The following is a 13,952-nucleotide window of genomic DNA, read 5'->3' on the forward strand; positions in this document are numbered from 1 at the left end:
GCAATCGGCAGGCACTGGTGGGGGTAACACAGCATTGGGCTCAGCCAGGAGCACGCTGTGACTCTCAAGTGAGGTTCGTCTCCTTTCCAGAGAGTAAAATAAAAAGTATTACACATCCGGCGGTGGATGTGTTTTTTATTAACCGTGAGGGGGGTTTCTTGCATAGTTTGGTCGAATTTTGGTTGAATCCCCTTTGAATGGCTTGGTGTGCGTGTATATTAAATGTGCCCGTCAATAGCTACCCATGTTTGTATAAATAAACGACAAGGGTGTCTACTTGGAGAGTACCCACCGGCGGGGGCGCCGGGATTAGGCGCGGTAGGGCGTCAGACACGTCAGAGCTTCACTAGCGGTGTAAATACATTCCATGTGGTTTCATTCTATGCATAGTCGCCTTTTAATGAATATCACGCAAATCGTCATGGTGATAGGTACATACGGTTTGTCCAGCATGTCCTAGGTGTTTCTATAAATATATATATTTTTAAAATAATAATAAACAAAGGCTGGCCCCGGGGGATGGTGTCCCCGGAGCCATAAGTGGCCTGAGGAGGGGGGCAACGCAGCCCCTTCCTAAAGAATTTAAATAAAAAAAAGGCCGTGGCCCGGGGGTTGGGGTCCCCGGGGCCGATTAAGGCCTTAGGAGGGCCAAATTTATTTTTTTCAACAAAATAAATTAGGGTGCAGGCCCTGGGGGATGGGGTCCCCAGGGCCAGTAAATTAGAAAAAGAAGGGGGGCGACCCAGCCCTCCTTCTTAAAAAAATAAAATAAATAAAAGACCGCAGCTCTGTGGCGCATACTGGAGGTACCTAGTGGGCTAGTTGGACCCTAGGGACCCTCAGGATTCAAATTAACTTAATCTCCCAACTAAAAACGGCCACAGGGCATGTTTACACAGTGGTGAAGGGAGGGGACGGGGCCTGAGGTGACGTGTGCAAACACGCCCTGTGGCGCGTTTTAAGTTGGGGAAATAATTCCCTTTCAATCCTGAGGGACTCTGGGGGCAAACTAGCCCACCAGATGCTTCCAGTAAGTGCCACTGCTCTGCGTTGCAGAGAGGTGGTGCAGGCCGTGCCCCTTTTTACACCTCTCTGCAATGGCGCTTACTGGACGTACCTAGTGGGCTATTTTGCCCCTAGGGATCCTCAGGATTCAAGGGGACTTAATCTCCCAACTTAAAAAAACGGCCACAGGGCATGTTTACACAGTGGGGAAGGAAGGGGACGGGGCCTGAGGTGACGTGTGCAAACACGCCCTATGGCACGTTTTAAGTTGGAGAAATAATTCCCCTTCAATCCTAAGGGCCCCTGGGGGCTAACTAGCCCATCAGGTGCTTCCAGTAAGCGCCACTGAGCTGCGTTGCAGAGAGGTGGTCCAGGCCGTGCCACTTTTTACACCTCTCTGCAACGCAGCTCTGTGGCGCATACTTTAGGTACCTAGTGGGCTAGTTGGACCCTAGGGACCCTCAGGATTCAAGGGACTTAATCTCCCAACTTAAAACAGCCACAGGGCGTGTTTACACAGTGGGGAAGTGAGGGGACGGGCCTGAGGTGACGTGTGCAAACACGCCCTGTGGCTCGTTTTAAGAGGTAGTTTTAACCCCCTGCCCTATTATATACTAGGGGCTTACAGAGGAGGTCATGCAGATCACACGGTGATCCCAACGCATAGTGTTCCCTAGTGTATGTAGGTGGTTTCACTGTATTCTGAGTGTCTTTTAACATAGCACTGGCTCTAGGACTGGTTAGTCAGACTCAGTTACCACCAGTATCCGTCTGAAAAAGTTGAGGGTACAGGATGATATTGCAACAAGGCTTCTTTCTGCTCTTTTGTTTGTTCTTTCTGCACGTTATCCTTCTTCCTGCACTTTTCTTCATCTTTGAGGACTTCTGTTGCTTCTTTCTGCATTTCTTTTTTTCTTTCTGTGCGTTTTTTCTTCTTTCTTCACATGTCCTATCTCTGTAGGCATAGTTAGAAATTAGCATTTAAAAAACCTTTGAAATTCACTGAAAAAACCATAGGTTTTAGGCACGTTATAGTTAGGAATTAGCATTTAAAAAAACCTTAGAAATTCACTGAAAAAACCATAGGTTTCAGGGGCGTTATAGTTAGCTGGACTTTTCACTCGTACAAAACCATTGAAATTCCCCCGTTATAGTTAGTTCAGCTAACTATAACTTGCGCGCCCGAAATGCACTGCTGATGACGTCACATATTACATCACTCATGACATGGTCAGTGACATCACTCATGACATCACTGATGACATCTCAAATGACATCACTGATGACATCATCCTTGTGATAGTGTGGCAGACCTCCTCTCCCCCTAATATAACCTTTGATACACACATTCAAAAATAGAAACTACAATTTTCAAAACAATTGACATACCAATATCAGTTACAACAACCTATTCAGTAATTCTAAGATCCACATACACATCCACTCATTCACCAACAGTCCTATACAGTCACTCATACATGTACTCACTCATCATATGTACTCATACACCTATACATCCTGTTACACAACGCCACTCATCCATAAAGTTACTCACACACATAGTCACTCATACTAATAAAGAATCAAACATCCATTTACTTGCATATACAGTTATACACACACCACCACACTTACTTCTACAGAAACGTACACATACTTAGTCTTTTAAACAATCACTTATAGAAACACATACTTATTCATACAGGAACTCTTTCAATCTCTCACTCTCACATATACTCACTTATATACACCAATAGTCACATATACTAGTTTAAAACATATGTAGTTACTCATAAAGACACTATTGAGACAGTCATTCACTCACTAACACACCCATGCACACACTCATCCACCCATACAGTCCTGCACACATGCTGTCTTCAACACATACAAACAGTGAGTCACTCATTCATACACCTATGCACTACGTAATATCCCCCACCGAACCATACAGACACTCAGACACTCATACTGATACTCAAAAAACCAACTAATAACCGATATAGACACTCATGTAGCTACTCACCAACCCATGCAGCCACTTATACACAAAGTGAGAGACTGATACAGATATTTACATATTTAAACATTACTCACTAAGCCATGTATTCACTAAGATACACTTAATCAGTCAGTTATACAATCAATTTTTCAAAAACAAATCATCCATTTAGACACTTATATACCCATTTATTCTTCCATCGACCTTGAGATATACATATATTAAACATACGTAATTTTCAGAAAAGCACACATTCACTGGATGATGTCATCAGTGATGTCATCAGTGATGTCATTTGAGATGTCATCAGCGATGTCATGAGTGATGTCACTGACCATGTCATGAGTGATGTAATGTGTGACCTCATCAGCAGTGCATTGCGGGCGCGCGAGTTATAGTTAGCTGAACTAACTATAACGGGGGAATTTCAATGGTTTTGTACGAGTGAAAAGTCCAGCTAACTATAACGCCCCTGAAACCTATGGTTTTTTCAGTGAATTTCTAATGTTTTTTAAATGCCAAACCCTAACTATAACGTGCCTAAAACCTATGGTTTTTTCAGTGAATATATATATATATATATATATATATCACCACTCACAAGTTCGCGCAGAAACCCCAGCCACTCGCAGCGGCGGGCCCAGACGGGTCGCGACTCCCGAAAATCCAAACAATCCGTCTCCAAATGTAAAGAAAACGATGTCCAGGCCACTTTAGTTGTCAGCGCGTATTTTTATTTTTCAAAAACGCCCAGTCACTCGACGCATTTCGGAGGGAAACCTCCTTGTTCACGAGTACGAGTGTATGTGTTTACCCAAAGTTTATACAATCATGTGACACCTTTAGTGAAAGTAACAGAAAACAGACTCTGTGCTCTTGCATACAATTGTGGGGCTAGAAAACAGACTACAAACTTCTGTATCGTTTTGCTTTTTGGAGTTTGCCAGTGTATCTGCTATTCCTTTTTCTTAAGGCAATGGTTATTTGACATTTGATACCATATATAAAATAACAAATTCGTTCCTTGACGCTGTGGCTGAATTTTATGACACATTATTTTTAACATCGATTTATATATATATACATTTTGGGCAAGCCACATGTTGATGGCAATTACTACCTTGGAAGCCTCCTATTCCATATCTGCGTGTCCCTCCTGGAAGCATTATTAAATAAAGGGTCATGTATAGTGCCTCCAAATGCTAGGTCCTCTATAACTGTGGTCTATAACTTCCTTGCTGGAATGCAAATAGGTGTGTTTCTTCCCAGGCAACTGCCAGCAATAAGGAGGGAATACTCAGACAGGTAATTCCCATATATTGTATGTTACGGAATCTTGCACAAGGTAGGTGAAATCTGGTTTGAAGGTGGAACGCAGGCAAATACAACTCTGTGTTGACAGAGTACGATTCCCCCAAGGCATAATGCAAACCCCATCTGTCCATCCTTTCTTTATGCTTGTGTGCTGCATTAACTATAGGTAAGACTGGGAGGAGAGAAAAAGACCTGTCTAATACAACATTGGCGATACAGATAAAAGCACCTTCCAATATTGTGGGTACCAATTGGCCCTGGGGCAATGTAGCCTTGAACTGAGCCAGTAGAACTACAGGTCTAGCACTTGGTGCATAAACACAGACAAATTCAATTAATCTACCCTGCAGCATGACTCATTTACTTTTCCAATATATTATTGTATTGGTGGAACAGAACGGAACCCTAGGAATGAGCCATATAATCATCCTTCTTGCAAAGGAGGAGTATTTTGAGCTGTATACCTAGCCTCTCCACTTCCTCTGAAGTTTCTGCCTCCCCACCTCCTAGGTGTTTTTTCCGTAAAGATAAAATGTGTGCCTTTCTGCACAGAATGTAAGTGTGAGTCCTCTATCATTTGGAAGGAACATGACTGTTCCTCATGTATTAAGTAATAACGTTGTAGAGTGGACCCTGTTCTGAAGCAGTGATATATACTCCTGATATTTTTAGAATTGGAGCGGACAAAAGGAACACGATAAAGGGAGCTACAAGACGGGTCTTACTTGCTATAGACAGCACTTGGTAATCCCTTACTGCTTGTAGATAACTTGTAGGTATTTAATAGTGCAGAATCACAAGTCAGAACACTGCCCACAGGAAGGGTGGCTGATCAGCAGCTATTATCTTTAAAGGTCAGGTAATTCTGCTCCAAGTGATTTAATCTCCTGTCTCTGGGGTAATTTGAGGGGTGGAGGTTGAATCAGCTGTTGCTCCCTCTGTGTTTGAGTCAATCCATTAAGATTTTGCACCAGAGTTGGTTGTTTGCCGAACCCAGTCAAATGGTTCTCAGCTTTGCCATAGCCGTCGCTTCTTAACCTTCTACATCACGTATTACATTGTCTGCACCACTGCTACTCTGGATCTGATTAGTCCCAATCTTTGTGGGGATTTTCCATCACATTTCGGCACTCCAAAGAAGCTGCAGCGTTTCTAAAGAGGATAGTTTGTCCATGCATCTGTACCTTCTGTTTAGCAGGAAAAAGGCGCACATAAATATTATTTAAGTCTCTGTCTACATTTTACTGTGAAGTATGAGTTATGCTTGTGCTGTACCACCTGTGAATAATCCAAAAAATGAATGACAGAAGTTTTCTTGAAGTCGATGGGGCTTAAATGTCATGCTCATTGAGTAATTGTGTCATGATCTCTATAATTTGGGAGCTGGTGATTAAGGGCCTATGTCAGTGTAGGAAAGTGGAATACTATGTGGTATGACTGGGTATCCTTATCATGTAATATTATCACAATAGGACATGATGTTCCTTGCATTCACACTAGTAAATACTTAGCTCAGTCCTGGTAGAGTGGCAAAATCCAGTCAGACTTCACTAGAGGAACATGATTCAAGCATGTCAGGGTACCAACATGAACGATATGTAAAGGACACAACTTGAGAGAAATCCCACATCAACTTATAAAAATAGAGTGGATTTTTACCTTAATTAATAAAATAGCATACCTATAACTGGTGTTATGGATTTTCCAAAGCAGTAAAAAATCAAGCGGTAAAATACAGTGAGACTTTATCATTGTGGTCAATAACAAAAACTACTAGTGGCAATCAGTCACTTGGGGATCGAGTTGCGTTGAACCGTTACAGGGTGGTGCGAGTCCCAGGACCAAGCCACAACAGTCAGTTCTATTTTACCAGGCCCGTGGAGCCCAGGTGTAGAGTTTTGCTGGCTGTCCTTGGTGCTGACGGGAGCCGTGGTAATGCTGCTCTTACCACTTTACACTGTACTGCTGAAAAGAAGATGCAAAAGCATGCGATCGGGGCAATTGCTGATGTCGGTCACAGGTATTCTGGAATGCCATCTTAATGCAGTGTTGCATCAAGGGATCAGTGACCAGACCAGTGACCAACAAGCCTTAGCAGCTGTAAGCTCAGCTTGGAGCTTCTGTGACGTCTGGAGATGCAGGGAAGTGCAGTAGCAACTTGAAACTTCGGCGAAGGCTGAACTACACTTACCACAATGAACTACACCATCTGGATTATGACCATCTCTTGGCGGGCCGGATGGCTAACAGTTCTTTCGTTCGAGAGTGCTGTTATACCTGCAGTTTGCAGGGGACTAGTCTCACTATTCCAAGAGAGTCTGGGGGTGCTTCTGGCTTCTACAGGGGTCGCTTTGCCAGGGAGTGCTGAGTTTTAGCCAAGGACGAGGTTCAATCCTACAGTTCCAAGAAGTGTTTCCACAGGTTCAGGGTATCCTTACCTTTGTTTTTGTTAAGTCTTGTTGTTGATGGCACAATCCCCTCTGTTGTCCTCTTGATGCAAGTTGGATCAGAACTGAATTTCTGATGTCAGGGGGTCTCTTAAATCCTAGATTTAAGGGAATTAGGGGTGTGGGAGCTAGTAACCAATGGGCAGCTTATCTCTGCAGCTAGTCTGCCCCTGAGGTGACAACATCCGGGGGTGTATGTCACCTTTTCTGCCCAGAACCCTCTATTTTGTCCTTTCTAAAGATGACAGAAATCAAATGGTGGTGTACAAACCAGGCTGGTCATCCTGGAGGTGTGGCCAGCCTTCTGGAGGTGTATGCATCCCTGCATAGCTAATTTCCTTTTGCCTGGGTGCGAATGTGCCTGGGGTAGGAGGAGAGCTGTTTCCACCACTAAGATTCCACCCTGATACATATCAGAGACAGTGCAGCTTGATGTGCCACTTCACTAGCCTGCTTGAGAGGAAGGAGATGTGACCTCCTTCCTGCCCAAACCTTTGTTCCTGAATCCTGGGTGTCATCACACAGCCTGGCAGAAAGTCAAAATCCTGCATCGGTGGCAGCAGGAACGGGAAAGTGTGAACTGTTCAGCCAGAACACAGAGAAGCTGGGGCAACCAGGTGGACAACCTCTAAGTTGTCACCTTAGTGCATGACACATCACCCAGGGCATGAAAATTATGTTCAGGGGTGAGAAGGCACACTGCTTGATACCAAACATGACATATTTTAGTGGTACCATAATGTAGCTGCCATTCTTGAGAGTGCCCAGTTGGCAGCCCATGTTATCCTATTGACCACTAATACTTATAGTAGTTTCCAATAGGGAACAACATTATACCAACATATTGGCTTACGCTTATACTCACCTTTAACATAGGGGACCCTGCCTCCTCTGCTGAGAAGGCCTACCTTAGGGCGTCTGACATATAGTAAATGTAGTGTATTTGACTTTGCTACAAATGGTGGGAGCACAGTTGAGTTCGAGCAGTTTGCACTGCTCCTACAGTCTGCAATGGCAGGACTGCTCTCATTAGTTTACTTAGGTCACCCAGGCTGTCACAAAACCATGCTGCAGCCCTTGAGACCCTTTTACCACCTATGCCCTGGGTACCCCTGGTACCAAACACTAGGGGCTTATAAGGGGGTAAAGTATTTTCCAATTGGGGTTACCAATTCACAAATAACAGTTTAGGGTAAAGAGCACTGGTACTGGGGCCTGGTTAGCAGGATGCAGTGCAGTGTCAGAGTAGAAAACCAACAACTAATAGTCCAAATGGGGGGCATCTGTACAAAAACCTTGCTTTCTTACACACAGGCTCTGGTAAGAGCCTGGGGGATGACAGCTCTCTGTGCTTCCTCAGTGGAGAAAAATTTTGAAAGGCTGTTTGGACCCAAAACTCTATTGAGCCAAAACTATACGAAGAGCTCCATATTAGAATCCTCCAATTCAATATAAAGATGTTGTGTCTAGATCTGTTCTAAGCATTTTTAGCTCTATTTTCAAGGCTCCTGATTCTGTCAGTCAAATCTTCTGTCTGTTTGTTCAAAAGTGTGACTTTGGGCTTCGAATGATACAACCATCTCTTCCACTTCCTTGACTATGACTGTTTTTCTCTGACTCTCTGTCTGGCTGTTTTGCTCATTTCTCATTAAATTAACTTAATGGCTACTACGTCTGTTTTACTTTTGATAGCTAATGGGGTTGTATGTATGATCTGCAAAAGTTTTTGTCAGACTTGCTATCATCTTGAGCAACTAGCTGTGTTGCCAGGAGCGTATTTTAGTAATCTATGACCCGGTTCATGTTGCCTTAAAGCAAAACAGCCACAAATTCTACAAGGTAGCTTATGTCTCAGTAGCTTTTAGTTCTCCTCAATGGCGAAGAAAGAAATCGGTGGTACCATGTTGTGCTATTGTTCTAACTATGATGAGGCTTTTTTAAGACCCGTGGAGTCTTCAGTCCATATCCAGCTACTGAGGGTTCTGTTTTGACTGAGTAAATTGCAGGAGATGTTGTCATCTAGTCTTTTGTTCCTCACTCTCAAACTAGTGGCCAATGTGCAAGCAGGAGGTGAATGTGAATGGTCCTCAAAACACACAGTTCACATGCAGAGTGGCTCTCAGGGTACTGACATATCGTGTTCGCCCATCAAGTAGCAGTTCAATAGGAATAAGGGCACCATTAACAGGTCCATAGAAAACTAAGTTGTACAACATCTCCTACATACCACATGATCTCTCTTGGCTGCCCTGCCAGCCCCACTTAACAGATTCAGTTAACAGTCACACTAGTCTCAGGTTCACTGTTGCCTTCTGGTAATGGTATAGTCAGTGATACTGAGGAATACGGGGGTTTCTTCATGCCCTCTTAGACAACATTAAGCCCTTCAGATTTATGGCCCCACAACAGCAGGAGCTTAAGCCATGACACTGGACCAGCAACACCAAAAATGAAGGTCCAGATGTGGGCTGCACATCTCAATTCAGGTAATATTATACTCAAATTATATATGAAAACAATATTAAAGCTTGAAATGTATGTCTATTTTTTTAACCCCATGAAAAAAAAAGGATATGTGCAAAACGGTGGGCATTTGAAAGAAGCCGTAATGTGCAATTACTTACATATACATCCTTATCACATTCATTCTGTAATACTGTGGCAGCTATATATTCACAAACCACCTACAGTTACGTTTATAGTTCAGATTGTCCTACTTGCCAGTTCTGTTTTTGTAAAGGAGTTCAAACGTTAAGGCTTATTAACAAGTTTCTCTATTTTAACATGGATCTGGCTCCCCTGTTGACGCTATCCATCAAATCCCCAGCTTAGATTTCGAAATAGAATATTGGCTTCCAGGTACTAACTACCTTGTAATTGTAAAGTTGACGACTATGTTAAACTCCTTACCACTGCTTCCAAAAATCACTTCAGGCAGTCTCAATCCACAGTACAGAGTTAGCATTTTCCCTCTCTAACTCCTTTTAAGTCTTTTAAATCAGTTGTAACATAATAGCACAGGCATTGAGTCACCATATTGCGTGAGGATCTATTTGATATTGACCAATTAAAATATACATACAAAAAAAGGAGGCTGGGGCTCTATTCTCAAGAGTAACAGTCAGAAATGGTGTGACCTACTGATTGCTCACTCCTCTCTTCCTTTTAAAGGTATTGTCACATTAACATATGAAAAGCAGCATTTATTACAAACCTACACATTTCTTTCATTGAAGAATACCTTCGCAAGAGATATTCCTCTTTGAAAATACAAATCTGACCACAGTTCTCTCACTAGTTTTGCTTTCTTGTGTTGCAGAGAAACAAACCAAACTCACTTAGGTGAACTTACCCGCAGGCAATGCTTGGGATAGGGCACTTTATAAGCGTCATCACTGACTGACTTGTTTAAGTGTTCATTTGAGTCACGGGCACATACCATAGAACATGTATAATGTTTCTGGATGCTTACGTTAATTTGATGACCTGGGTGAAATTATTCTTGGATTGTGTAGTGATTATCTTGGAGATCAGTATGTTGTTTAGGGCTCTAAAAATCGACTCGCCCACTCTCATTTGCGAGCCGGTTTAATTAGGGCGAGCTATTTTTAGGTCCTACTCGCCCTTTCTGGCGAGTAGGAAGGAAGACTGACTTTTGACCACTGTCTCTGAATGCAGAGCAAATGTGACAAGATAGCAAGATTTCAAGGCATCTATATTGCTCACTAAGTTATTGAGCAATAAAAATGCCTTTAAATCTTGTTAACTTGTCACATTTTCTCACAGAGGTCAAGTAGATTTTCGAAGTTACTAGACCTGCAGGTCTAGTAACAATCTTTTGATTTTTTGAGCCCTCTGTAATGTCTCTGAGAAGCAAGACACATTTATTGTGATACAAAGCAGCACCATTACACTCTTTGAGATTTCGCTTTTGTAATATGGTAACGTGGCTTATCTTTGTGAAATTTATTATTTTATGCATTTTGTAATGTGCCTATTGTCATCGTAAAATAACTCTGGAGGACCAGTGATCTTCTAGATTCTGATGTAGTGAGATGCCTTCTTGCTTATCTAGAAATATCCTGAGTTGTATTTATTTTCTTTTGTCATCAAGTAGTGTTATTGAGAACAGCAAGGTGATTCTTTGTAATTTAGTGAGTTTTTGACCTGCCGTAGTGTGACACTTTGTTTTCATGATGTCTTGCTTTATGCAGTGATGTTATTGAGCTCTTTCAAATGTTCTCTTGTGCCAAGAAAAGCTGTGACTCATATCATCAAGGGATTCTCTTGTGTTATGGATTGTAGTTTTGACTTTGAAGCGGTCTAGCTGATTATGAGAGGATATCATTAAGCTTGGTTAGGCTGTCCCTTGAGTGACCTGTCAGTGACCTCAAAGGTATATTACATTAGGTCATGAATTAACAATACAAACCTTTTTAATATGTTGCTTGTGTTATTGTGTTGCGCCAATGATCACAGTTTGGCTTGAATTATTAATTGTGCTGCATTGCCTTAAATTATTATTAAGGGGTCGATTACGATGTGTTTGGAAAGGCTCCGAATGGCATCAGATTCTGTCGAATACGATTCGGAAGCCTAGGTTCCGACCAACTCGGACATATTTCCGGATGACCGATTATGATGTCTGGAAATCGTTCTGACAGTCCGAAATGGTTCCGAAAGGCATTCGGACAGCCCAGCCTTTTGGAACCGAATCGTACAGTTCTATGGACACAGTTTCCTAACGAGCGAGTACGATGACAGATTTGGACAGCCGTTCCCATTCGGTCTGCCCGACCCAAAACGGCTGTTGGAATCTGTCTTTGGGGGCCCCTAGAAGGCCCCCCCTTTACCTAAGGCCCTCTGAATCGGCCCAGTGGGGGTATCCATGGTTCCCCCCTTTCACAGCATGCACAGTGTGGCAGGCACCATGGGGTGCCTGACACAGGTTGCAAGGTTTTCCCCAACTACCCCTTTTTTCAATGGGAGCCTGTGTTCTCGTTCGGAACACAGGCTCCCTTGGAAGTCAATTGGAGTCCGACCGAACGGTGTTCGGACACACCGTAATCGGTCAGTTGGATCCACGAGCCCGAGCCGTTCGGAAAGCATTGCGAAGCTGATTCGGTTGGACTACTTTCCAGACGACATCGTAATCGGCCCCTAACTATTATATTTGGCTGAGATATCTGCTTGTGTTTCAGAGATATTCCAATTACCATGGTACAGTATTCTATTAGGCTTTAGAGATATTTTGTTGATTCTATACCCATCTCTTTCCCTTTTTCTGATTTTCCTGAAACTTGTACAGCTTACAGCTGGGACCAAAACCTACCTTTGCTCTTTAAAATGAGAGATAAGAGAGGAGGCATGTTGGGGATTATTCTATTCAAGCTTTTCTGCTGTTTGCCATTTTCATGGCCAGAAAGGTCTACAAGAGTCATCTATCAGTGACAGATTAAAAAAAAAAAGCCTATTATCCTTCTTTGGCCTCACACTGTTCAGTCCTGCTCATTCTTGTTCTGGAACACCGGGTGCTCTTTGGAGACCTATTTTCCATGGATGATACACCCATTTGGGGATCTTGGACTTCTGTACCATCAGAAGGGCACTGTCCACATTTCGTTCCTTACCACTATCCATGCCTATGGGGTCAGCCCATTGCCTTTGACTTTAAAATAACTCTTCCAGGGTGAGACTGCATGCTCATAAATACATTTTATAATATGAAATGCTCACTTCTCAAGTCTCTGAAAGTAATGAGGGGCAACAGTACTATGAATGAAAAGGGAGATAATCACCCTCCTTGGTCTTCCAGGAAAGATCATAAACTTTCTAAAGCTCAGACCTTAACCTTCTAGGTGGGTGGATAATCAACCATTTCTCCTCCATCACTTCCCTATTAGTATAAAGGACAGATGCCTTCCACACTTAGGTGGGGATAGCAAGGCACTCATGTCTCTCACCTAGTTGAAGATTCTTTGCTTGAACAACCTGATTTAGTCAGTGGTGCTCACTACTCAGGACTTTTCCCTGAAACTATTCAGCCTCCAGTGACCCATCAACCCCCTTCTTTGAGAATGGACTCATTTAAAGGCCCCAGCCAATCCTTAATCACGCATAGTGTTTCTTTCTCTATACCCACCCTGGAAATTACGCCCCGTTTTTGGGGTTTATCCAGCACTGTCGTGAAGATTAATACAGCCCAGCCATAGACTACTTTATTTTATTCATGAACAATTTAATTCTCTCTCATGTTATATGTTGATGCACTTGATTTCACTGCCACATTTTTGGGGTTGTACGACCAATATCATAGCTGAGTTTTGCATTGTCTCATAATGTACGTATTTGATAATGCCTCCTAAAGTAAATCAAGCCATTTAACAGTATTGCTTTTGCTGAAGGATTGCACATTCAAATGTAGACTAGACCGTAATAATACTATATAATATTTCAGAGATTTATGCCTGATCTCTTCTGTTTCGCCCTCTCTTTCAGCAAACACCAGTGTGATAAATCTACCTAGCAGCACTTCAGAAAGTCATTGCTTTTCCCGAGATCCCAATCTAAGTACCGGAAGAGAGAAACTAGAGTGGGGGAATGGAAGTGAACCCTTGACAGCTACTGTGATCCCACAAATTAGTGGAATTCAATCCCTCAACTCTCTCCGAGTGTTGGGGAGGAAGGATCAATTTGCCACTCTTTCTGATAACAATTTACAGGTACATGACTAGCATACATCCAACATTTGTAGCTTATTTTGCAATAGTTACCTTCAAGACAATTTTATGCTCTGAATTGTATTCCCAGTACATCATTTACTTTCCATTTAAATACTGGTTTCAGATGAATGACCATGGGAGCCTGGAATTTTCCAGTACTGAAAAGACAGAGTCTGCTGAGCCTCCAAATGAGGCACAGTCACTGAGAGACACCCAGTCTGAGAAGATGTTGTATACCAAAGAAGGTTCAATTTTGACCCAAGGTAAGAAAGATCAGAGGTATTCATAGCTTGTTTGTTATGGACATTGTGGTATGGTGTGTGCAAGGAGACACAGAGATGTATTTTTTTTAATATGGAGACCTCTTTCTAGGAGCAGAGGTAAGAGTAGTCAGACAATATAGTAAACCTCACATTTGAACTAATAACCCTTGAGGGTGCTTTTTTCACTCACCATGTCACC

At 42.6% G+C, this 13,952-nt stretch overlaps 1 protein-coding gene across 4 annotated transcripts in view; it reads left to right on the forward strand.

Moving 5' to 3' along the window:
* L3MBTL1 (L3MBTL histone methyl-lysine binding protein 1) overlaps positions 1-13,952 on the forward strand; it is a 501,211-nt gene that overhangs the window by 183,001 nt on the left and 304,258 nt on the right. For all 4 annotated transcript variants that reach the window (XM_085619211.1, XM_085619212.1, XM_085619213.1 and 1 more), the window contains 2 exons: positions 13,267-13,490; positions 13,615-13,753. In XM_085619211.1, coding sequence (XP_085475337.1) covers positions 13,267-13,490; positions 13,615-13,753 — 363 coding nt within the window. The remainder of the gene's footprint in view (positions 1-13,266; positions 13,491-13,614; positions 13,754-13,952) is intronic.

Source organism: Triturus cristatus, chromosome 7, assembly GCF_964204655.1.
Source record: "Triturus cristatus chromosome 7, aTriCri1.1, whole genome shotgun sequence".
Lineage (NCBI taxonomy): Eukaryota > Metazoa > Chordata > Amphibia > Caudata > Salamandridae > Triturus > Triturus cristatus.